This window comes from Triturus cristatus, chromosome 7 (genome assembly GCF_964204655.1).
Source record: "Triturus cristatus chromosome 7, aTriCri1.1, whole genome shotgun sequence".
Classification (NCBI taxonomy): domain Eukaryota; kingdom Metazoa; phylum Chordata; class Amphibia; order Caudata; family Salamandridae; genus Triturus; species Triturus cristatus.
The window spans coordinates 413,286,823-413,311,601 of record NC_140590.1 but is presented as its reverse complement, the minus strand read 5'-3'; the positions used below and the strand labels follow the sequence as shown (position 1 = coordinate 413,311,601).

The 24,779-nt window shown below is 44.2% G+C and overlaps 1 protein-coding gene across 3 annotated transcripts in view; it reads left to right on the top strand.

The window, feature by feature from the left end:
- Nucleotides 1–24,779, top strand: part of LOC146809824 (uncharacterized) — a 387,952-nt gene that overhangs the window by 198,195 nt on the left and 164,978 nt on the right. For all 3 annotated transcript variants that reach the window (XM_085616679.1, XM_085616678.1, XM_085616680.1), the window contains one exon: nucleotides 21,026–21,133. In XM_085616679.1, the coding sequence (XP_085472805.1) occupies nucleotides 21,026–21,133 (108 nt within the window). The remainder of the gene's footprint in view (nucleotides 1–21,025; nucleotides 21,134–24,779) is intronic.

The window sequence follows — 24,779 nt, the reverse complement described above, 5'->3', positions numbered from 1 at the left end:
GCCCATTAGGAGATAACCAGGGGGCAGGGCTAAATGAATGTCAGGATTGGAAGTATCTTTTAACCAAGACTCAGTAAGAAACAAGATGTCCCAAGCATGGGAGTCGAGAGATGTCCAAATATCACTAGCATGGCGAGGAAGAGAGCGGCAGTTGACTAAGCCAGCCCTAAGCATCAGGGGGTGAATGGGTTGCTTAGTGGGGTAGAAGCGAGGTGAGGCGCGCTTACTCATGGAGGACAGTACCACGTCGCAATGAAGGCAGGTGAAAGGGCGCCCCTCCAGCTTACACGGATCGCAGCGATAGATAGGCTGGCAAATACCTGCTCGCAATTGAAGAAGCTGTTCTCTAGACCAGCAGAGAGGGATGACCGCAGGACAGCCGGCAGGGGGACTGGCCCTAGGCACGGACCCGGCGCAGACGGGCTTGCCTTAGGCGCGCCTTCGGCGCGCCATCGGCGCGCCCGCTGCGCCCGCCCGCTGCGCGGACGGGAAGACCGCCTGGTTATATACATAGAGAGGAGGGTGGGAGGCGTCCAAGATCTGGACCGCTGCCCTGCCTCCCCCTAAGATGGCGGCGGCTATCCTCAGCGTGCTGCGTCAGCGCCTGAGATCGGACAGCGCTAAAGGCCACTACAAAATGGGGATCCTAGAGGATTTACAATCAAGGCACAAGGTAAAAAAGCACAGTTTAAAAAATACACAAATTGTTTAAAAAGGTTTAAAAACAATCACAAGCAGTCACGCAGCGAGTCACAGCAAGAAACTGACAAGCGCCCCCGGCTTCCGCCTCAGGGGAAAGTGAGCAATTAGTCAATGATGAGGAGGACATACCAGAAGACATGCACCCAGGGGATGCCTGGGATGATTATGATGCCGATCCTCAAGGGGATACAGACCCTTTTCTCTATTCCACACGGCCATCACCACCTGATGACACTACTGTGTATCAAGATCTCATAGCAGGGGCAGAAGCTATCCATCAGGTTCCCATGTGTGAAAATACCATAGAGGAGGATTTTCTTTTTTGAAACCCTAACAAAACACTCAAAGGGGGGCACAATACTTACCACTCCTAAAAGGCATGGTACGCCACACAGAGGAAATTTTTAAAAGATGTCAAAGCGAGAGTTATAACACCACATATCGACAAAAGATATAAAGCTGCACCATCAGATCCTATATATATATATATATTAAAGTTCAATTAATCCCAGACTCCCTAGTCGCCTCGAATAGCTATATATGACAGGGCCCATTGGGATGAAATGGTGGGGTCTCTCCAATACCTCCCAGAGGAACACAAAAAATTGTAAATGAAGGTAAACATATGAATAACAACTCCATAAAGTGTGCCTTAGACACAGCTGATACCGCTGCTAGGGAGATAGATTATAGGATTCTATTGCATAGACACGCATGGCTTCATGTCTCAGGATTTAAGCCTGAGGTACATCAGGCAATCTTACACCTATCGTTTGACAAAGAACACCTTTTCGAACCTCAGGTGGAAGCAGCTACAATTGTTCCATTGCTACAAAAGGGAGATTACATGACCACCCTGGATCTAAAGGATGCACATTTTCACATACCCATCCACCCTGCACACAGAAAGTATCTTGGGTTTCATAATCAATTCAAAATTCTTCCATTTGGGATTACCACTGCACCCATGCTATTCACAAAATGTCCAGCAGTAGTAGCAGCTCATCTTCAAAGACAAAACATGCATATGTTTCCAAATCTGGATGAGTGGTTATTAAAAGCAAGCAGTCTCAATCTCTGCATCCACAATACTCAACAAACCCTAAATCTCGTAAATCAATTAGGGTTCAATATATATCTACAAAAGTCAAACCTACAACCACGTACCATACAGCTTTATCTAGGAGCCATGCTCAACACTCATTCAGCATTGGCATACTCAAATCCAGAAAGAATCAACAACATAATATCATTAATTCAACACTTTTAAACGGGTACTTATATCCCTGCCAAAACATTTCTACAGGTTTTGGGCATGATGGCATCCTGTATGTCAGTAGTCCCACATGCCTGACTAAACATAAAACCTCTTCAGGAATGTCTCTCTCAGCTGTGGACACAATCACTGGATAAACTCCATGATCTAGTGTTGGTAGACATGCGCACATAACACTCTCTGCAATGGTGTGGTGGAATACACACAATCTATCCAAAGGGCGTCCGTTTCAAGATCTGTTCCACAAATAATTCTCCCAGCAGATGCTTCCCTTACAGGTTGGGGAGCTCATCTCTAGAACCTCACAATCCAGGGAGTATGGGATTCCAGACTCAAGGTTCTCCATATCAGTCACCCAAAGCTTCAAGCTGTTCACCTATAAGTGAAAGCCTTCCTACCTCACCTACTACACAAAGTTGTCCTACTTCGAACAGACAATTTGACAACTATGTATTATATACAAAAAACGGGGGGGGGACACTCTCCAATTATCTTGGTTAGCACAGAAAATATGGAAAATAACAATACACATCACCATTCATCTCCTAGCAGAACATGTCCCAGGTACAAGCAATCAAGTTGCGGGCCTTCTAAGCTGGACGCAGCTACATTTCCAAGAATGAGAACTCCACCACACAGTCTTCTATCATACTTCCAGATGTGGTGGTTTCCACAAAGTGACCTGTTCACAACCAAAGAAAATGCAAAATGCCAAAACTTTGTAAGCAGATATCCACACCAACTGTCCAGGGGCAATGCACTATGGATAATTTGGTCAGGGCTATTTGCCAACGGTTTTCCTCTCCCACTTCCTCCATTAGTGGTCAGGAAACTCCTGCAAGCACATCTTACAATGATACTTATTGCACCTACAGGGCTTGCCAGCCTGGTTCTTGACACTCTTGGAACTATCCCTAGCTCCACACGAGTAGCTTCACCTCAAGCCAAAATTTCTCACACAAACAAAGGGACACTAAGACATCCCAATCCTTAAGAAATTAATCTTGCAATTTGGCTCATTAGGTCTTAAAATTTAGATTTATCTAAACTTGCCACAAGAATGTATGGACATTCTTAAGGAAACTCATAAACCTACCACAAGGCAATGTTATGCAGGCAAGTGGAAAAGATTTGTTTTTCACTGTCAGAAACATAACATCAACCTCTTAATGCAAGGGGGCAAGCACTCATTACTTCTTATTGCATATACAAACTACAGGGGTAGCATATACATCTATAAGCTTACAACTCACAGCAGTTGGAGCCTATTTGCAAAATAGACCACTTATTATTATTTAAGATTCCTGTCATTAATGCTTTTATGGAGGGAATCGACAGAACCATTCCTCCCAGGCTTCCTCCTGCATCAGCATGGAACTTAAACATTATATTAACATTACTCATGGGTCCTCCCTTCAAACCTCTTTATTTCTTTCAATTGCAATACTTATCTCGGAAACTAGCCTTTTTAATTGCTATCGCTTCTCTTGGAAAGGTCGATGAAATTCAAGCATTAACACTTTTGTAGCCTTTCTTCCATCTACAAAGAGACAAAGTAGTACTCAGAACAAATCCTAAGTTCCTTACAAAAGAAGTTTCCAATTTTCATATTAATCAATCCATTGAATCACCTGTGTTTTTCTTGCATCCAGATTCTGTTGCTGAGAGAGCATTAGATGTTAAAAGAGCCCTAATGTACTATATCGACAGAACTAAAACATTCGGAGAGACACAAAAATATTTATTGCCTTTACACCACCTCCTAAAGGAAAGACGATTTCAAAATCAGGAATTTCAAGATGGATTGTTAAGTGGATCGAGACTTGCTATACAAAGGTTAAAAGAATTTGACATGTTTCATCTAAAGCTCATTCCACTAGGAAAATAGGTGCTTCTATGGCTTTTTTAGGTATTATTCCCGTTGCTGACATTTACAAAGCAGCTACATGGTCCACTCCACACACATTTAAGAAACATTATTGTGTGAATGTATTTGCATACCTACAAGCCACTGTTGGCCACACAGTTTTAAAGATACTCTTTCAAAGGAACTGCAACCCCGCAGGTTAACCACTACCTAGGGAGAGGGACTGCTTTACAGTCTATGCAAAGCATGTGTATCTACAGCACACATGCCTCGAACGGATTATGTTACTTACCCTGTTAGCATCTGTTCTTGCCATGTAGTGCTGTAGATTCACATGCACCATCCATGCTCCCAAAACAGCCCTGTGTAGGTTGTAGTTCACATATTTTATATACTTACATCATACAATCGCATGGCCATCACTTTGCTGTACTTACAACTAATACATTCTCACCTACCTACAGAAAAACAATCTGAAGATGGCTTTGATGACCATGCACAGTTATCCCAAGAGGAGCAGTCACACAACCATGTGACTCAAAGAAAACTTCTTGGAACAAAAACAACCTGTAATCACCCGAGCCCAAAACTAGATGGCGGACTTAGGCAAAGCATGTGAATCTACAGCACTACATGTTAAGAACAGATGCTTACAGGGTAACTAACATAATCCTTCCCAGTGGTGTCACATTGTTCCGACTTCTTGTAATGCAAAGCCATCTAAAACAGGGTTGTTGTATCAAGTAGTGTCAGTCAGAGCAGAAATCTTTGTTGTTTGAGACAACGCAGTTGGGTCTCGTCTGATGGTTAATTTATGAAGTCTGAATTTTTTTGTCTTAATCTTTTATGAGATAATCCGTCTGTGGAGGATAGTTTGATGTACTTCCTAGAGTTTAGTCAGTGGGGATTACTGAGCTAACGTTAATCGTGAAGAAATCTAGTATCTGCTTCCTAATGTGATCCCCAAAGTCTCCATCACCAAGCCACCAGACATTCCGTTTTCTTAGCCCATCATTTCACCAGACGGCTCCCACATAAGCAGCTAGTAATGGGGCACAATCGGGTTAGACACGTGGTAAGATGTCTACGGATGTGAAACATCCTATGTCAGTGGTGGGGTTAAAAATCTAATCTATCCTGGAAGAGGATCTATGTGTATGTGAGTGATATGTGAAATTTCTGGCTTCAGAGTATAATACCTGCCAAACATCCGAAGGTCCTAGTGACCCGTTCAAAGTAGGTAGAACAATTGATCTGCGGGAAGCTGTAGCTCCCATCATCCACAGCGGGGGTCAATGAGTAGGTAAACATTTCCTCTTAAGATAGTCATTATGAGGATAACTGGCAGTAATAAGGTATTAATTGTTTGCAGTGTGCTGTCTGTCAAGGTATGCGCACTCAGAGCCCAACAGGTGTGTCTCCTGCAGGAGTACTATTGAGGGGGAGTATATTTTGATATATTGAAACACAACCTGCCTCCCCACAATCACCCTCCTCACCTTCCTGAGCTTATCGTTGATGCTTTGGATGTTCCAAGAAAGGGAGAAGATACTAAAAATGTTAGGGTGTTATGTCATGAGTTTGTGGTGGTGCTATAAATCCACAAGGGCTGGATGTGTGGTGCTAAGCAAAATAAATATTAAAACATGAATACCAACTGAAACCAATTACAAAAATCCCAACTCCCCTCCTCCCGACTCTTCGGGAACTAAAGCATCTGTCGCCACCTCTAGGTATAGAAAGTGTATGATGTGGGAGCATGATCACAGGCAACCATGCAAGCAGTAGTAAATGCAGATAGTCTTTGCCGACCTGACTTGAGTTGGAGGACTGCATACAGCCTTTGTGTGTATGTCATTAGAGTGCCCAAGAAGAGCCCCCAAAGTGAGTAAGGTAGTAAAATCAAAAAGGATATGGGTGGAGTCAAATGTGGATAAAGTCTACGTTTCTTTTGTCAGAAGGAGCTAATTCTGCAGGTGCAGATCTGTGACTGCCATTGTCATTGAGTCATTGTTTAGAATCTACCTGAACAGAGGCATTAGAGATCCCGGAACTAAGGCCTCGGCGGCGAGAACTTCGATGCCTTCTAGTGTGAGTGGGTCGTTAACAGCCATCTTGCTGTCCGGTTTAGTCCGGTATGTAGGGTTCCAATAATGTGTCTCTGCCAGGCTGCACACCTGTAGCGCATCTGATATTTCCTGAGGCGTGTTGAAGAAGTGGGATTTCCTGGCGTGGACGGCCTTCATTTTGTAGAGTAAGAGTAACATAAAGGTTAGCTGTATTACCTCTAGCTTCTGCTTCATGGCCTGTATGGGCACCTTATTTATGAACATGGTTCGTATAGTCTGAGTAAATGCTAACCCAGGAGGGATTGGTATTTAAGTTGTGCTTGAGGTGTGATTGGTGCAGCACGGTGACTTTCGGGACTCAAGGCTTGGCTTTTCCAAGATGGGTCCCTCTAAATCTCCTTAATGAGTCCGTGCCACACTATCAGCGCTGGGATGCCGATAGGTAGCTATGCTATCTACAATGTTGTATAGTATAGACTAGCACATCAGCCCAGGTGGTGGTCTTGCTTATTCTTAGGTCTTGCTTATTCTTAGGTCTGTGGTGACATTGTGGCTCCTTGTTAGACTCAGTCTAATGAGATGTTCTTTCAAAGTCCTAAGACTGGCACCTGTGCAGGTCTTCAGATCACTCCTCCTGACAGGCACAATAGGAAGTAGGGCTTCTTTCTCTCCTCCTGTCACATCCAGGGCGACGCCACAGGCGTTTCCAAACGTGGGCCTGGTTTGGAAGGAGAATTACAGAAACACAGAGGCTCCACTCCTCAATAGGATTGCTTCTGTCACTCCTGATCTGAATTAATCTATTCCAGCAATGGAGGAAGTCGACTTCAAATGGGTATATTTCAGCCATAATTTAAAAATATTTTCATAATTTATGGCTACTATTGTCTTTAAACTCCCCGTTACTACTCCTAAATGTTAATACCTTCTGTACCTTCAGTGGCTCTACCATTGGTTTATTGTCAGCTCTGTTTCAAAGGCCACTAATCCCTTTATTTTTCTGAGTTTTTCTGCTCTTTTCCTCAGGTGTTGCAGTTAGCTCATTGTGTTTTCGAAGTCCTTCAATCTCTTATTTTGCTCTGCTTCACTGCTCCCTTCCTGAACTGTTTCTGCTGATTTCAATTTATTCATTCTTTTGACCCTCAAACTTTGGACTAATCTTCCTTATTGTTTTTGCCCATCTCTGCAGTTCTTTTACAATTCAAAACGTGTGCTACCAACACTGATTAAGATAACTGAACATTGATTGTGTTCTTGCACAATCATCAATCAGTGACTGCCAAAAAACATTCAGTGTTTTGAGTCATATGGGGAGACAAATTATTTTTCGCTTGTTTGCCAAGTTTTGGTTGGAAGATGAAGAAAAGCTGTTTCTCCATCCTGAGAAATGCATGTTCAAATAATGTGCTTCTGCCAGGCTGCACACCATTAGCCATGGTTAATTCATCATAAAGTTTTCTTGAGCCTTGGTTTTGTTTGCTGATAAGTTACTGGCTCACAAAGCAAGAGCAAATGTAATCAGTGAATTCTCCTTTCAAGAAAGAATTACTCAGTTTATTTTAGATAAGAATGAGCTGGTTGGACAAATGTGGAGATAAGTATTGCATACCTTGATTGTCTGAAAATCTACTCCTGTAATACGCACAGTATTCTTGACATGTATCACAAAACAATATTTAGTGTCAGTTACTGCAAAAAATGGCGGTTGGAAATAATGATATAGCAGGAAAACCATGAAGTAAAAATATTTCAAAATCAGTTAGGGAGAAGTTCAAAACACTGACAGGTTTCATTATTGCCTTTTTGTTCAGATTTTTCGAATTTAAAGTGCAATAAACATAGAAGAAGTAACCTACCTAACTTCTATATAAAAATCCTTGTTTTGTCAAGAGCAAGGTCCAAAGGACACAGCCAGTGTGATGTCACTCCCTCTGCTCAAAGGATTGGGATTTTGCATTCCTATAATCATTGCTGCCTTTGCCAGAAAATGTGTAGCAACATTCTAGGAATTATAAGTTGAACTATGTCCTGTAAGTTTTCCCAGATGTAATAGACGAGTAATAAATCGGCCACCCTCAAACAGTGGAGTATGTAATTTTTTGGTTTTATTATGGTCAGTGGAGAAATGGAGAGCTTAGATCAATCTATAAATCATCAGATGTATGCCTCCGACCGCAGTGCAGAAGTCTGATATCTTAGCATTTGACGGTAAAAAAGGTGCTGTATTAAAAGTTGAAATTTTCTGTGACCAATTATGAGATAGGATCCTGGTATCTTGAGATGGAAATGGTGGAGCAGCACCATTGCATTGTTTCTGATATGTTTTAGAACCATTATTCTGTAAGAAAATATGCATTGGAGAGACCAATAGGTCTCCTCAGAGGCGTTTGCCGACCTTTGAGCTTAGCCAGTGCGTGTTGCTGATGCAAAAATTAAAGGATATTCTTCATGTGCACACAGGAGACCATGAGTAGCTGTGACGGGTCAGTGGCCATCTTTGTAGGGCTATAGGTAAAATGGCCACTGCCCGCTTTAACGTGGGAATGCCCGAGGCCCTTAAAAGGAAAGTGCTGGTTTGAGACCCACCTCCTGCAGATCACGAGCTATAGGATCATTGATGTTCTTTTAGACGGAGGATTGTCAGTGACTCCGCGAAAATCTAAATGATTGAAAGCATTTTTGCAGCTATTATTAATGAGAAAGGTGCTTCACTTTGTTCCCCCTATTTACTACTTCAATGAAAGCACCGTATTAGATTAGACTAGACTATCCTAACGGTCTATATTTTAGTATCTCAACTTATTTGGTCAGCAGACTGCTTTTGGTGGAAAATGCAAGAGTAAGTGTGGTCTTAAATCTTTGAAAATGCGATCATATAACAGTAGGACACAGATCACCCCAGTAACTCAAATGAGAGAATCACATTGATTTCACAATTCTGTGCATAGTTCAAAGGGCATTGAGTGGCAAAGGACCCAGTTACTGCAATTCAACTGTATTTGAGATCACGCTCCAGATTCCTGATTTCTGCAAGGACGAAACCTCATGACTTCAAAATCCCACGTGCAAAGAACGGGAGGAGCGAGGAAGGAGAATCTCCATCTTGGGATCAAGATATTAGAGCGCTGCCGGAGGAAATCATGCCTGAGGACCATTACTTATTTTGTGTCTTTTTTTAAAAGTTTACCTTTTAAAGTCATGATGGCCAAGATAATTCACCCTGCTTCTGGATTCTTTGATCTTCCTCCCAGTTCTCCATTCTAGGCAACATGAATCGATATCTTGAAGAAATGCTGTTGTAGTGTGCAATATGTAAACGTTACAAATGAATCAAGTGCGACAACGGATCTGCTGGGTGAGAGGCGGCCTTGGTGGTGTCACATACTGCCCCTTGTATTACCTTCACTTGAAGACCGTAGCCAGTTCTGCAAACAACTAGAATGTTTTTTGTTTCATAACTTTGCTGTCTTGTGTCTATATGCCGGGGGATATTTTCAATCGAAAGTAATTGATAGGAAGCTTGCAGTATGTAGGAAATATTGGCCATTCAGTCATTCACTATATGAGAATTCGTGTTGGCAACGTTACAATAACTTGGTATATTTTGCAAACATGAATGATTCTTATTTTCTCTCAGAAATGTTAGCCTTCGTCCTGAAAAACTGTGACAATTTCAAACGCCAAACAACCTTTGCAGTTCAAGCCCTACATAAGTATGTTTTTATCTGAAAAAATATGAGCGTGACCCACGATACATTTTCCTTTAGACAGCACTGTAAGCCGTAGAGGATAAATAACAAACGTGCTGAAAACCATTCCAAAGAGAAATTGTCTGTTCTCACTTCTGTTACACACTAATTAATAAGTACATTCTTGTTTAATGACACCCACTAGCCAAGCTGGATGTCTGTTCTGAAAGAGGAAAGGTTGTGCTGTCGACCTGTAAAGACCGCAACTGACGCAAAATTGGGCAAAAGGAATCAGTAATAGTAGGTGTTTGTGCGCCTAATTAATGTGAGCAAAGCATGAGCTAAAGGGGGATTCAATAAAATGAACAAGAGTTTAACTTTTTAACACTAACATTTGTTGACAAGGTAAGAACAAAGGAAAGCCTTGTGTATCCAACTAAAGTAGAGATAAGATTCACACCATAACTATTAAGATGATCACTAAAACAACATTTGAGACCTTAACATCTTTGTAGTTTGACTGCCCGCCTCCCATTTGTGCTGCTGCCAGAGAAAAACACCATCAATTATCTAGTTATCTAAGATGCTTTAATAGCATTACAATGCCAGGTGTGTGCCTCTGAAAATTCAACTTCAGGCAGCTGGAAAAATAAACAAATTGGTCACATCTGTGTGGAGGGCAAGTACTATTTTTGTGGAAGCACGCAACTTCTGCCCAATCAAAATGTGTACTCCTGGCTCCCCATATGTGGGTGGAGCCAAAGCCCCTCTCTAGTTATGTTCACATAATTGTCTGGCAACAGCTGTGCTGTCAAGCCAGGCCATAAACCATCTTGCGTTGATCCGTTAACCAACCAACAAAGCAAGGACTGGAAGCCGAATAAGTGAGGATCACTGGAGCAGTAAATACAGCAGGACATGGAAGCAAGACGAGGTAAAAAAAAAAAAAAGCCATCCACTCCAATTCAGTACTAAAACACAAATGACACGCAGACATGGAAAACTAAAAACAGTTCTCTGATGCCAGCAGTGAAAACGTACAAGTCATCCAATCTTAACACTGTGAGATGGATATGCTTCTGGGCATGGCAGACCTAAGAAATGGGAGGAAAGCTATTGAATCGAAAGCGGACAACTCGTACAGCAAATCCATCCAATCATGCACACATGCTGACCCAAAGCCCACTGTATGTTGTGATTTGAAAACAATAGCTTAGAACTAAATAATTTGAAAAATGAATCCCAGAATGTAAGCAGTGGAGGGATGCAGTTCATTCTGGCAAGAAATCTTTGCTCCAGGGGAGGAGGACCAAGAAAAGGGAGATGCACTATTGAATAACATGTAAGTAAGTGAGATAGACAAGAAAGCCAACCAATCGTGAGCAGTGGGTTGCCCCAAATGCTACTGTAAGTATTGTTATTGTTCACAATAAGTGATCAACAACAGAATATTACAAGGGGTCTCTTGGTCAGACCTAAATACTGCTTATTCTTGAGGCAAAACAAACCACAAAATCAAGAAATACATTGTTAGCATACAACTAAGAATATATACTATAAATAAGGAAAATACGGCAGATAACCTTTGAAAGTAGTAGTGCATAACACCTACCCCTGTAGTTCAGTGAGCAAGTTAACATAGCCAGGTAGTTTTATAGCCTTGAGTTGAGTTTAGGAGATTTCAGCATTGAACATACATCAGCATGAGTACAGGTAAGACAAACAGTTTGAGAAAATCACTGGGGCATTGCAAATCCTCCATTAACTTGCATTGGAGTGATGGCAATTTTTAGTTGGAGAAAACTACCATAACATAGGTTTTGGCTAGAACAACAAGCATTGGCAAAGCTAATAGATCTCGCCTATGTGACCTATTGGCTCTGCCAATGATTTTTCTTCATGTTGTACAGCATTCTTGCTGATGCTGTAAAGCATGAAGGAAAGATAAAAAAGGGAGGGGGCAGGCGTGCAGCCCCATCATTTTGTAGGCACCCACATTTGTGTTGAATGCATGCTCATACCTACGAAATGATGCTGTCGCCTTGAAGCTTTTTTTCCTCCATTTTAGCGGTCGCGGAAGTGGTGGGATTGCAGCAACATTACTTGGAGAGTGTGGGGCAGAGAAGCACATGGGTTTGAGATAGCAGGGTTGAGTGGTGGGAAGAGAAGCACACAGACAAACAAGAGTAGTACTGATGAAAAGGAGGGGCCTAGAAGCACATGGACGTACAAGAGCAACTTGGCGGAGAGTAGTGCAGCACAGAAGCACACAGGCAAGAAAGAGCAGCATGAGTGTGGGTGGGTGACAGAAGCACAAGGGTGAGAGAGAGCAGCGCAGAGGGGAGAAGAAAAGTCCACGAGGGAAACGGCTGAGAACGTACATGCAGTTTCATGGAGTACTTGATCAAAAAGAAAAAAGTAGTGCTCCATAAGTGGGCAGTGAACGGAGACAAGTACTTCCGCCGTGGTCCAGGGGTGGTACAAAGAAAAAAAGAGGAAGTTAAGCCCACCGTAAGAAGCAAGCAAATGAGAATGAAAATAAAGCCATTGGGCCGGCTCTAAGCCCACTGTAAGATGACAATATGTCTTGCAGCAGACAGCACATGCACTGTCGAGTTCATTTAAACAGGAGCATTTCTCGAGTGTCATGGTATTGCACGTATGTACGATTGAACAGTGTATCAATAGGATTATGCTCCTATAGAGCTCTATTAAAGTTGGATTCTTAAATCTCCTGAGACAGCTCCTTTAATGAACTTCTGCTTGCTCATGCAGCAGGGACAATAAATGGCATATCAACCTGCCAAGTGTTGCATGTGATCCCTCCTGATATTTTCATGAGTAGAATGCCTCTGAAGATCCGGTTTATAACAATAAACCTGTTACGAAAACATGATTATCGTCTTAACAGTGGAGTTGGCTGCTATCTGGCACTTAGACATGTCAGTCGTTGCAGTAATGTGTTAGCGGGGTTCTTCTCTCAGCACTAGATAGAATAGCAGTTTGGGTGGGATATTATTCCCTTCAACTTTTCACACTTGCCTGAGTAACAGAATAACCTGTTGCTGCCATCTTCATCTCTGATGTTTAGTCATTTCCCAGTGGGCTTTCACTATTGCAGAGCTCAGTGGCACCCATAGGTTTTCTTTGTCTCTTACTGATTTTCGTTTTCAGCCCAATTTTAACTTTTTTTCCTTTGGAAAAGTAAAATTTTTTAGGATGCCACCAGAGAAATGTATTACACGTTTGGGCATACATTATGCTGCTTTATTCAGTTTAGCTTGTAATGTCCTATTACTTACCGGTAATCTTCATTACTCCGGGTCCCGTAGTCCTCGACACCTTCAATGACAAGTGAGATGTACTATCTCACTGACAGAAAAAAGAACGAAGGAATGCTGGACCTACCCTCCCCCCTCCCACTGGGAGTACATAAGGTGTACAGGTCCCAGCATTCCTCCTGAAATACCAAGCCACAATGAAGGCCGGCAGACAGGGAGAGAGGGAGGGAAGTCATGAAGGTGTCGAGGACTACGGGACCCGGAGTAATGAAGATTACCGGTAAGTAATAGGACATTACCCCCTGGTCCCTACGTCCTCGACACCTTCAATGACAAGTGAGAAATACCAAAGCAGACACCGGCATTCATACCAGAAAACACAACAAACCGCCAGGATAGCAAAACAAACCCAGAGATTTATTGGAGATAAACAAGAAAAAAACATTAGGAGCGAACAGAGCTCAACACCCCCAACGCAAAACTCCCATCATCCCCCAACAGATTGAGGAGCCGATAATGCCTGATGAAAGTATTAGAAGAGGCCCACGTGGCAGCTCTACAAATCTCAGAGAGAGGAACACCCCGAACCTCCGCCCAAAAGGCAGCCACCCCCCTCGTAGAACGACCCTGAACCCCCAAAGGAGGAGGAGACCCAGACAGAGAGTAGGCCAAGGAAATGACTTGCTTCACCAACGCCCGATCGACACAGAAGAAGCCTTACCCCCAAGCGAAGCAGCCCCAAAGGAGACAAAAAGGGAGTTCGACTTGCGAAACACCGCCGTGCAATCAAGATAAATGCGCAAAGCCCGGCACACGTCCAACAAGGACCACCGGGGACCACCAGGAGAATCCAAAACAGAGCCCAAGGCAGGCAACACCAACTCCTGGCACCGGTGAAACTGCGAAGAAACCTTCGACACAAAAGAAGAATCAAGGCGCAGCACCACCCCACCCTCCGTGAAGGATAGAAAAGGAGCACGTGCCATCAAGGCCCCCAACTCCCCAAGACGACGAGCAGAGGTGACAGCCACCAGAAAAACCACCTTGAGAGTAAGAAACTTCAAATCCACCTCATCCAACGGCTCAAAAGGAGGACTGATCAAAACCCGAAGAACCAACGGCAAATCCCATAGGGGAAAAGAAGGACGAGGCACAGGACGAGAAATGGTAAAACTGCGGAGAAGACGAGAGACCAAGTCCTCAACATCCGAAATATTCCCCCACGGGGAACGAAACGCCGAACCGCGGCCCACTGGGCACGCAGAGTAGACACAGCCAAACCCTTCTCGAAACCCTCCCACAAAAATTGAAGCACCACCTGCAAGGAGCAGAACAAAGGGGAGAGACCGAACGCCGAACACCAACGACCAAAAATACCCCAATGCCGATCATAAGCCTTGAGGGTAGAAGGCCGCCGGGAACGCTGAAGAGCCACAGCTAAATGCTCCGGGAAACCGCGCCGCCACCAACCCTGCCTCTCCTACCTCCACACCGACAACCTCAACAGGAGAAGAGACAGGGACGGGGAAGACCGCAGAGGAGATGGGGACAGGGGAAGAAACCAGGGACCCCGCACTGCCAAAAGACAAACCGTCGGAAACCAGGACCTCCGAGGCCAAAACGGCAGGACCGCCACCACCTCCCGATCCTCCTGACACAGACGGGCCAGAAACCGGGGAACCAGAGCCAGAGGAGGGAAGGCATATAGGAGACGAGACGGCCAAGGAAGCGATAGAGCGTCCACCCCCCAGCAACCTTCTTGCAGAAACCGGGAGCAGAAGCGAGGAAGCTGTGCATTGTGCCGGGAGGCAAAGAGGTCCAGAAAGGGACGCCCAAACCTCCCGCACACAAGCCAAAACGCAACCGGGGTGAGAGACAACTCCAGAGAATCCGGAAAGCAACGACTCAGGACATCCGCCACACAATTGTCCACCCCCCGAAGATGAACCGCTGTCAGAGACAGCAGATGGCCCTCCGCCCAACAAAACAGGGGGACAACCACCGCATTCAAAGAGGCCGAACGAATCCCCCCTTGATGATTGAGATAAGCCACCGTCACCATATTGTCGGACCGAACCAACACGTTCCGACCGAGCAACAGACCCCGAAACCCCATCACAGCCCGGGACACTGCCTTGAGCTCTCGCCAGTTGGACGACCGGCGGCTCTCCAGGAGGGACCAACGACCTTGAAGGGAGCGAGACTCCAAGGTCGCATCCCACCCCAAGGCGCTGGCATCCGTCATCAAGACCAGAGACGGGGAAGACTGCAGAGGCAGACCCAGCGACAGATGTCCCCTCACAGACCACCACAGAAGAACCGGGAGGACCACAGGAGACACAGGAATAAGAACCTCCAAATCGCGGGACATGGGATCCCAGAGAGACAGGAGGTACACCCAAAGGGGACGCAGATGAAAACGCGCCCAGGCCACCGTAAAAACGGTCGCCGCCATCAGACCCATAAGCCGCAACCAAAGGCGCACTGGAAAGGCACCCCCCACCTGAAACGGTGAGCAAGGGACACCAACGTCACAACCCGAGGTTCGGGGAGGAACACGCGGTTCAGATCCGAACGGAAGCGGGCCCCAATGAAAACCATGTCCTGAGACGTTGTCAGCTGACACTTGGGGAAGTTGATCAGGAAACCATGGGCCGTTAACGCCGAACACACCACCTCTCTGGCCTCCAACAACAGGACCCGAGAGGGAGCATGGACCAACCAGTCGTCCAAGTACGGGTACACCATCACCCCTTGGAGATGAAGCCACGCGACCAAAGGAGCCACCACCTTCGTAAAGACTCTCGGCGCCGACCGAAGACCGAAGGGCAACACCCTGAACTGATAATGACGCCCCTGAACACAAAACCGCAGAAACCTGCGGGACCTCGGATGGATCGGAACATGGTAATATGCATCCTGAAGATCCAGGGTACACATGAAGTGACCCGGAAGCACCAAAGGAATCACCCTTTGCAAAGTCTCCATGCGAAAAGGAACCCTGGTTACCCACTTGTTCATCACGCTCCGGTCCAAAACCAAGCGGAAACCCCCCGTATTCTTGGGAACCAGAAAGATCAGGGAATAAAAGCCCTCCCCTATCTCCAAAGGAGGAACCTCCTGAATGGCACTCTTCCGAAGAAAATCCACAATCCCTTGAGAAAGATGAGCCCGCTTCAAACGACCCGAAGGTCAGGGAGTCGGCCGAACCCCTGAATCCGGAGGCGGAACCTAAAACTCCAGAGTATAACCTAGGCGAATGATCTCCAACACCCAAGACTGAACCCAGGCAGCCAGGAAGAAGCGCAGCCGCCCTCCAACCAACAACCCGGGAACCACCGCCAAAGAGTCAGGAACGCGGCTTGGCAAGCGGAGGGGACTTAGCCTTACGATCCCGACCCCGGCCAGAAGCAAACCTTCCCTGGCCTCTCACAAACTGTCTACGAGAGGCAGGACGAAAGAAAGACTTGGACTTAGAAGGGACAGGAGCAGAAGTGGAGACCTTAAACGAAGAAGAATGTTTCTTTTCCTTTAACAGTTTATGCAACTTGGCCTCCAACTCCCCCCCCAAACAACATAGTACCCTGGAAAGGCAACCGCAAAGCGCACGCCTTCTGCGCAGAGTCAGTCTTCCAGTCCTTAAGGACAAGACTGCGACGAGCCGCCACACAAGCCCCACCGGACAGTGCAGAAGCACGCACAACGTCAAAGGAGACATCGGACAGAAGCTCCACCTGACGCTCGATCTGCTCAAGCAACCCGGAACAGTCAGTGGCATTGTCCATAGATTGATAGAGCGACTTTAGGTCAGACAGCAGAGACTGCGAAACATATGTGCCATAGATGCCAGCCCGCAAGGCCAGGTGGGAACCAGAATAAACCTTCCGGAGCGCAACATCCGCCTTCTTGTCTACAGGATCCTTCAGCACAGTGTCCTCAGCCAGGGAAGTGCGCCCCACCAAACTAGCCACAAAGGAGTCAATAGGGATAGAATCCCGAAGGGCCGAAGCCATATCATGCAGGGGATAAAGGCGAGCCATGGAGCGCGGAATCAAAATGCGATCAGGATCAGCCCACTCGCGCTTCAGAACATCTTTAATGAAGGGATGAACAGGAACATCAACCGTGGCAGCACTCTGAAACTGTCGCAACAAAGGCCCCCTAGAGGTACTTGGAGCGTCCTCGTCAGGGAACCCCATGTTCTCCTTAACATGCTTCAGAATACTTGGCAATGCGTCCTTGTCCACATATTTGCCCTTCAATTCACCCTCCCCCAACCAAGCAGACTCATCGCCAGAAGAGTCCAAAGAAACCGGAGCAGGGCACCTGCGACGGGACCCCACATCACCCATCTCCGTCAAATTCTCACGGATCAAGCGCTTAAGACGCGCATCACCACCAATATCACGGCGTCTGGACCTGGCAGGGGAAGGAGACCTGGAAGCAGCAGTGGAAGAAGAAGAAGAGGAAGACCTCTCCCGATGGTGCCTCTTCCTAGAACGTTTCCCCATGGTAGTCCAACACAACAACACAGCCAAAAACGTCACAGCAGAAAACCGCTATGCGGTACTCACCCCACCGGCCCGTTTTTAACAAGCAGCCCACAGCCGGGAACCTCGAGGCGCCTGACTTCCGTCCCGCCGTCCAAAACCGGAAGTCAGGCAGGTCGAAAACCGGAAGGGGAAGGAGGCTGCATCCTATCCTGGAGCAGCACACCGGCCACGCCCCCTAGCAAGCCCGGCAGGCAGGAGGGGCGGCCATCGGGCCAGAGCAAAGCCAACGCGGTATTACACCGTCGCGCGGCCGAAGAAACCAAGAGAGCCCGCGCCACTCACCCCAAGCCCGGCAGGGAGGGAGAGGCCTCCAACGAAGGACCGCCGACAGCAAAGGAACCAGCAGCCTCCGCGTAAGTAAGAACCAGCAAAAGGCAGGAGCGCCCCCGCTCCCGCCACGTCCTCACACTGTCAGGATGACAGAAAAAAGAACAGGAGGAATGCTGGGACCTGTACACCTTATGTACTCCCAGTGGGAGGGGGGAGGGTAGGTCCAGCATTCCTTCGTTCTTTTTTCTGTCAGTGAGATAGTACATCTCACTTGTCATTGAAGGTGTCGAGGACGTAGGGACCAGGGGGTAATGACTTGTTCTTAACCTTGATGTATGCATTTATATTTTAAGAAATGTTGGGCTATATATTTACGTCAGGATACTGACGTCACACATACACGCACACACTCACTCTCTCTCCCTCCCCTCCTTCCGAATTTAAGAGGCCATTAGGTCTCCTTTTGTTTAAGTAACCTGAACTGGGGGCTACCTGGAGCCTCACACCTAGATGCATATGAAGTGGAGGGAAATCAAAGACACCTTAAGATAGGCATGGTTTTGACTTCGTTCAAACCCTGTATATAATATGTATTAATGCACTGTAAAAATTTCAGGTGTTTTTGTCTGCCCCAGTATTTACACAAATAACAATTTAAAAACCACTATTTTGTTTCATTTCCTTTATAGTGCTACTCATTCTAATGCAGGGTGTCAAAGCGCTTTACATCACATGTACACATTTTACATTGACAATAAATGATATGAGTGTGAACAGGATGTATTGCATACAAACAGGGCCACTGGAATTATATGGGTTGCAATGAAGGACTCAATTATGTGGCAGGGTTTACTAAATTATGTGACAAGAAAATGCTAATTATGTGGCATAATACAGCAGGTTTGAAATGGTACCAGTTCATTATTTTCTAATACCTGCACATATCAACACTGTCTGGACAAAGGATTCACCTTATAAGTACTAGCCTAACACCCAAATACAGCAAGATGCAACTGAAAGCTTAACAGTCAACTTTTGTGAAGTGCCTTCCGCTGCGCAGCAACACACGTCGCCACATTTTCAGTAACTTTTGATCCGTTTGAATAAAAACACTTTTTTTAGTTGAAATCTGCAAATTATGCAGAAGATGATGGATTATGTGGCAAATACAGCAAATCCAAAATTATGTGAAAAATTAATTGGCAGAATCGCATAATTCCAGTGGCCCTGCATGAGACAGTGAGGGTTACAAGGTGTAGGAGTCACATGTCTTTCATAGCTCACTATGCTATGATTGAAGGATTGCAATTTATAAACTGTAAGTAACAAAAAGATGTCTGTTAAAAGCAGTATCCCATTTACCTATCTACATAAATTGCAAATCTTTCATTTGCATGTTACATAATGTGCTTTTCAGGAAACACATTAACACGCTATGCTACTTTGATTCAAAACTGGGACCAGACAAAACACAGATCTCTCCAGCAAGTGCTTTAACCTCCGGAGTAATCTTACCATTATTATTAATATTCCCTGAGATTTACTGGGCACACAAAGATCTATGCAGCAGGTGCCTTAAACCCAAAAGATATTTTAAAATGCAGACTTTGTAACCCATTACGCAAACAAGACACATTCCACTTTTCACCTTATCGTCAGTTTCTTTGTGGCAAAGTTTGTAAAAAACAATTAATGGGTAAATTCCTGCCCAGATTTTGTGCCTTTGTTGCGAATTTTTTTCGATGCCACCTGACCCAAAATCTGATTTGTTAAACCTCGTAATGCGCTCAAATGTACTCTTGATAGACCTGCTAAACATATGTGTGATCTGACTTCACTCCCTGTGAGTTAATGTGTTGCGATGTTGCTTCATGTGATATCACTGTGATGTCATGTGCCTTGATATCACTTCAATGCTACCTAACTTGGTTAGGCCCCCCCACTTCTTATTTTAGGACTGGTGCCCTGGTAGAGTGTTATTGACAGCAGTGCTGGCCCTGATTGGGCCATTGGCCGTTGATAACAAAATGTGGCATAGGTCCTTGCCTTATATCAGACCGCTGATGTGTAGGGCTCTTTTGATGATTTGTGAGTCCTGCTTGAAGGCTCACCTAAGCCCAAACAGAGCTCTGCCTGTCAGGGATTTAAATACACAAACTACTTGTTGACCTGGCTGGCCAAGGCATGCACATATTGTGCATATTTCTCCACTGCCACTCTGACATTCACCATACAGCTTCAGACATTCGGATTGATAGTAGACCAGCATGGGGGCAACGTCATAATAAGCGAGCCACTACTACATCTATTAGTAGAAGATACATAAAGGGTAGCTTCGTATTTTGGCGTCATAATGGCATTAAGGGATTCTGGTTATGTTTACAAATCATTCGGCCTTGTGGTTTGTCACCAGAACCCCAACATGACTGAATTCAAAAATGTACATGTTATCTGTTGTGGATTCTTTCTGGGGCATGTTTATTTCAGTGCACTTTTCATGAAGAAATACAGTTTTTATAATGGAAAATGTATTTTTAAAACATTTAAATGTTGGACGTTACTTCTTATTCATCTGCAAAAAAAGTTACAAAAAACTTTTAATACTTTATTGGGTTTTATTGAAGACCTGATTTGCTGTGGAAGTGAGAGTTTGTAGCCGCTTTCAGTGGCTTCAGCTAACCTGGGGCTTGTGTTGCACTTAAAACGTTCAGGTTGTGCTTATGTTATGTCAGGATATTGCAGGTTAAACAAAGGAAAATGGTAAAGCTCGTCAGTGTGGTTTAGGGCCATCATTACATTAACAGCAGTTTTCTGCGGGCCAGTTTATTTTCACCCTGAGATTTGGGCTCCTGAAAGCAGCTAAAATCTGCTTGTGAAAATGAGGGTTTACTAGGAAATCGGACACAGAATTACCAACTCCACTGGTCAGTTATAATGTCTAACTGGACCCTCAGGGTCCCACTTACAACAGTTATGGATTTCCTCCAGACCTGGAGTTATAAAAGTGCCTGGTATCAGTATCTCCGAAGATAGGGGTAATCTGGGCATTTTTCTGGGCCACTCGTAATAAGGGCCCAAGTAACTGGATCTAAGGAACATAGTAATAGTGCCTGATTTAGAGTTTGGCCGACTATACTCCATACCATCTGCCTTATTATTTACTAATGCCATAGCATATAATGCACTTTTAATAAGGCAAACAGGATATCTGTGACATTTGAGACAGAGTAACCTGTTAGCCAAACTCTATAGCAGGCCCATACGTATTTCTGTTTTTTTTTTTTTAATATGCAGATGTTTTCCATTTCCTCCAACTAGGTATTCCAGTTGGCACTTCTGTGTTTTCAATAAAAAATAAACGACAGGATTCCTCATCTACAAAGCAACGACTGGACCTAGGAAAAGGGTTTCTTGAAATGTCTCCGGGTGAGTGCAAATTTGGCATACCAACTTATGAACAGCTGGAAATGGAATAGTGTATGCAGTTCTAGAGCCAGACCCTGCTTCTGTTTTAAAATATTTAGAGAAATTGCAGGGAAGTTGCCAGTTACTGCTTGAGTTATGTGGTGTGTAGGGATGCATATAGTAGTGCAATAATTAAGTATACAAATGGCATCCTTTGCCTAGGAATTTAATCTTAACTTAAGTAATCTTTATGGTTAAATGTTTGTGTTTCCTGTATTTACACAATGCTTGTGGAATCTCAGGGCATGGAGTTGTTTCGAAAGCCCTTCTTCAGATAGTTGCTGTACGCTCCCAGTACTTTTGCAGAGATGTGTAACTTGAATCTCCTTCTGAAATACACTCTATCTGCTTCGAGCTTAGCTAGGGGCACCTCAAAGCTTGATGTTTGTGTTTTGTCCTTTGCCTCGTGTTGGTCTTTTGAGAGCACGGACAACAATTAAGTAATAAATCATAAGCCATATTAGAACTTAGTTAAAAAAATTAACCCTGGACCTAATATCATCACTTGGATGTTTCAACAACTGGCCAAATTTGTTGATTTTTTTTTTTATAGAACTGCTATTTGCGAATGTTCCCTTGTCCAAAATAAATACAAATTCTGAATGAATGTCTGCTGTCAAAAAGTGTCTGTAAAATGACAATTTTTCTAACTATCATGACCAAGTTTGGCAATTGTCTTGAGCACATTTAGATTTTTCTTGCTCAGAGCAACAAACCCAATAGAACCAGAACATCCCTCTGTCATTACTCCATTTCTTAAACCAACACGGGTTGGTGGAGTGGGGTGAGATATTGCTCAGTAGAGCACTCAGTCAGTAAAAATATCCAGCAATTGCTTTCTGTATTTGAACAACATCACCATAAACAGATAACATCTCAAATAGAATTCAACCAGTGTTTTCAGTTCCTCCCACTTAAGTCTAGATCAAATATATCAAGATGTATTTGCCGAGTTTATAAGCAGTCTAAACATCACAGAGCATGGTTTTAGGTATTCTGACAGATACAAAAGAAGATTTTATTATTTCAATAGGTTTCATCATATTGTTCAATACTGGCCAGGCCAATTCAGATGTTTGAATGCTGTGCAAGGTCTATGAGCATGTTTATTGATTTAGTAAAATAAATAACCCTTGTACATTTAGAAAATTCAGTCATGCACGAAAAGTATTTTGTAACTTGTTACAGACAAGTACGACTATCCTTATTTTTCTTAACAGTATATATCTGTGGTGTACTTCTTGATTGATTATTTCAGGCACCATCAAGTAAATCGCCTCGCGGAACCTTGAGGCACCAGTCAGTAGATAGGCTGACGTCTTTTGGATCTGAATTACGGGAAAGTTAAATGTTTTCGTTTTTTTTATCTTCCCTTTTCTCCCACCCATTAGTGTGGATTAAAACCTGCTTCTCTCTCGCGGTCAGCATTTCTATATCACACTGACTCTACTCTTTCTTTTCTCCAGTTCCTAGCTGTTCTCTCTTTACCCTTTCTTGTTTCAACTCTGATACTCAATTCCACAATATTTTGAGGGTAAGCTGTGTGTCAAGTATCCCAAGCAGTTTGCAGTTCACGCCCTGTACAAATATTGTGTGTTCTATCTTTATAGTGTGGCATCTGGTATTCATGTGCTCCAAATATGATACTTTTGTGACGAGGTACTTTAAATACCATTTGTTTCCATCACTATGAAAAGTAACTCTATCCAAAAGAAAACATTTGATTTTAATTTCTAAAGAGAAGAAGTCGTCATGAGTTTAGTATAATATTAGGCTGTGTAGTGAGGAAGAGAGATTTCCTCTCCAGAGTCCTTCCCTTCCTCTTTAGAAGTCAGGGACTTGGGCCAAACATCACAGTTGTTATTTACCTCATAGAGGGAAATAGAGAGTCTTGTAGAGAATGCAAGTATCCCTTGTCCCTGATGTCCAATGATTTATGAGACCCGTTCCCGTGTCCAAGTTTAAAGAACGGGTGTTTGTAGCTCGGGCACTGACCATACCTTTACACTCAAGGCTCTGTCGTACCGTTGGATTTTGTCTAACTCCTCATCAGCATGCAGGAGCCCTATTCTGCCAGTGTGCTTTTGGGTCAGGAAAGCATTTTACTCTCCTCAGAGTGACTCTAGCTTGTTGCATGTAGAGATGGAGCACTGCTCCCTCTCTGGGCGAATTAGTGCAGGTTAAGTCTACTCCCATTCAGGAGATACTCAGTGGTTGCTCCCAGTGGTGCCATCAGCAGATCCTATATGAAAAAATGTGTCCTGTTCTGCGAACTTTTTTCCTCACTAGCATTCAAGTATTGAGTAAAATAATGCCACTCGTTTGCTTAGTTCAGGGTTGCTCATCACAAAATAGTTGTAGCGGATGCTTTCCCTTAAACTCATTATACCAACAAATTTGACAGGTAATAGGAATTGCAGTAAGTGATTGCACACTTGGCTTGCTGGCTTAAAAGGTCCTTTCGTAAATCACACTTGTAATCAATTGATACAGCAGATTGAAGAAGAAGACATGACAGAGCCTCCATCCCTCAGCTCTTCCTGACAGATAATGGCTAGGTTTTTTGGGGCTGCTCTTTCTTACTCAGTACTGGACTATTTCGGAAGTCTCTGGTACCAGCTCTCCATCCCCATAAGAGCCATTTGGAACTACTGATTTTTCTTTGCTCAAGCAGAGCTAACACCACTTGAATCATGCCTGATCACATGTGTGCGGATCAGGACAAGCAACAGGCATCTCTGCCTTCTGATATCTAACATTTGTGTACTGGTCTTAAGTTCTAAACTCAGTACCTTGAAATCTATCCCCCTCTTCCTGTCTGCAATGTTTGATATCACTCACTCTAATGGTGGCCCCTTCTGTACCAAGACCTTCTCTGTCCAAAACTAGCCTGGCGAAGCTGCACAAGTATTCATCGAACTACTGGCCCGGTTTGCAGGCTTAATGTAGCTTTAAAATGCCAATTGCAAATTGTTCATGGATAAATGTAAGTGTGAGTATGGGTTCACTGACCTCTAGTTAAATTATTGAGATTGTGTTCCCAAATTTGTAGTCTGCTTACAGATGATTTCTTCCACCTGTCATGACCAAATATCTTGGACTCTCCCATGTTCAGTTGGGAATTCATTGTGTGGAGATCTTTAAGGGACAGGCCATAAAGATCTTGCCACATAACCGTGCATTTGTTAGATCCAAGGTGGTAATGATGCCCACAGACTTTACTTCAGTGCTGTTTTAAATCAATGAGTAGATTGGCACTTACTACCTTCTACTCTGAAAGCTGGTAATGGAGCACCTATGTACTACACTCGCAGTGCACTCACCTAATCAGTGGGCATTTTGAGGATATGTTTGCACAGCCAGCATGTGAAAACTCAAATCACTTGGTCCTCACTTCATTTCAGAGGTCCAAATGTGGCGAGGGTGAGATGTGTTCACAACTCGCTTGTTCTCAAGGAGAGACTACATCTCACATGGGGAAAGAACCCCACTAAGGGTAAAACAGTTAATTTTTTAACTTGGTGAGGAAGGTATTCAGTGTCTTCCTCCCAGTTTTTAAATCATCAAACACAGCTCTCTTTGTTCTAGCTTACTGGTGACTCGAACC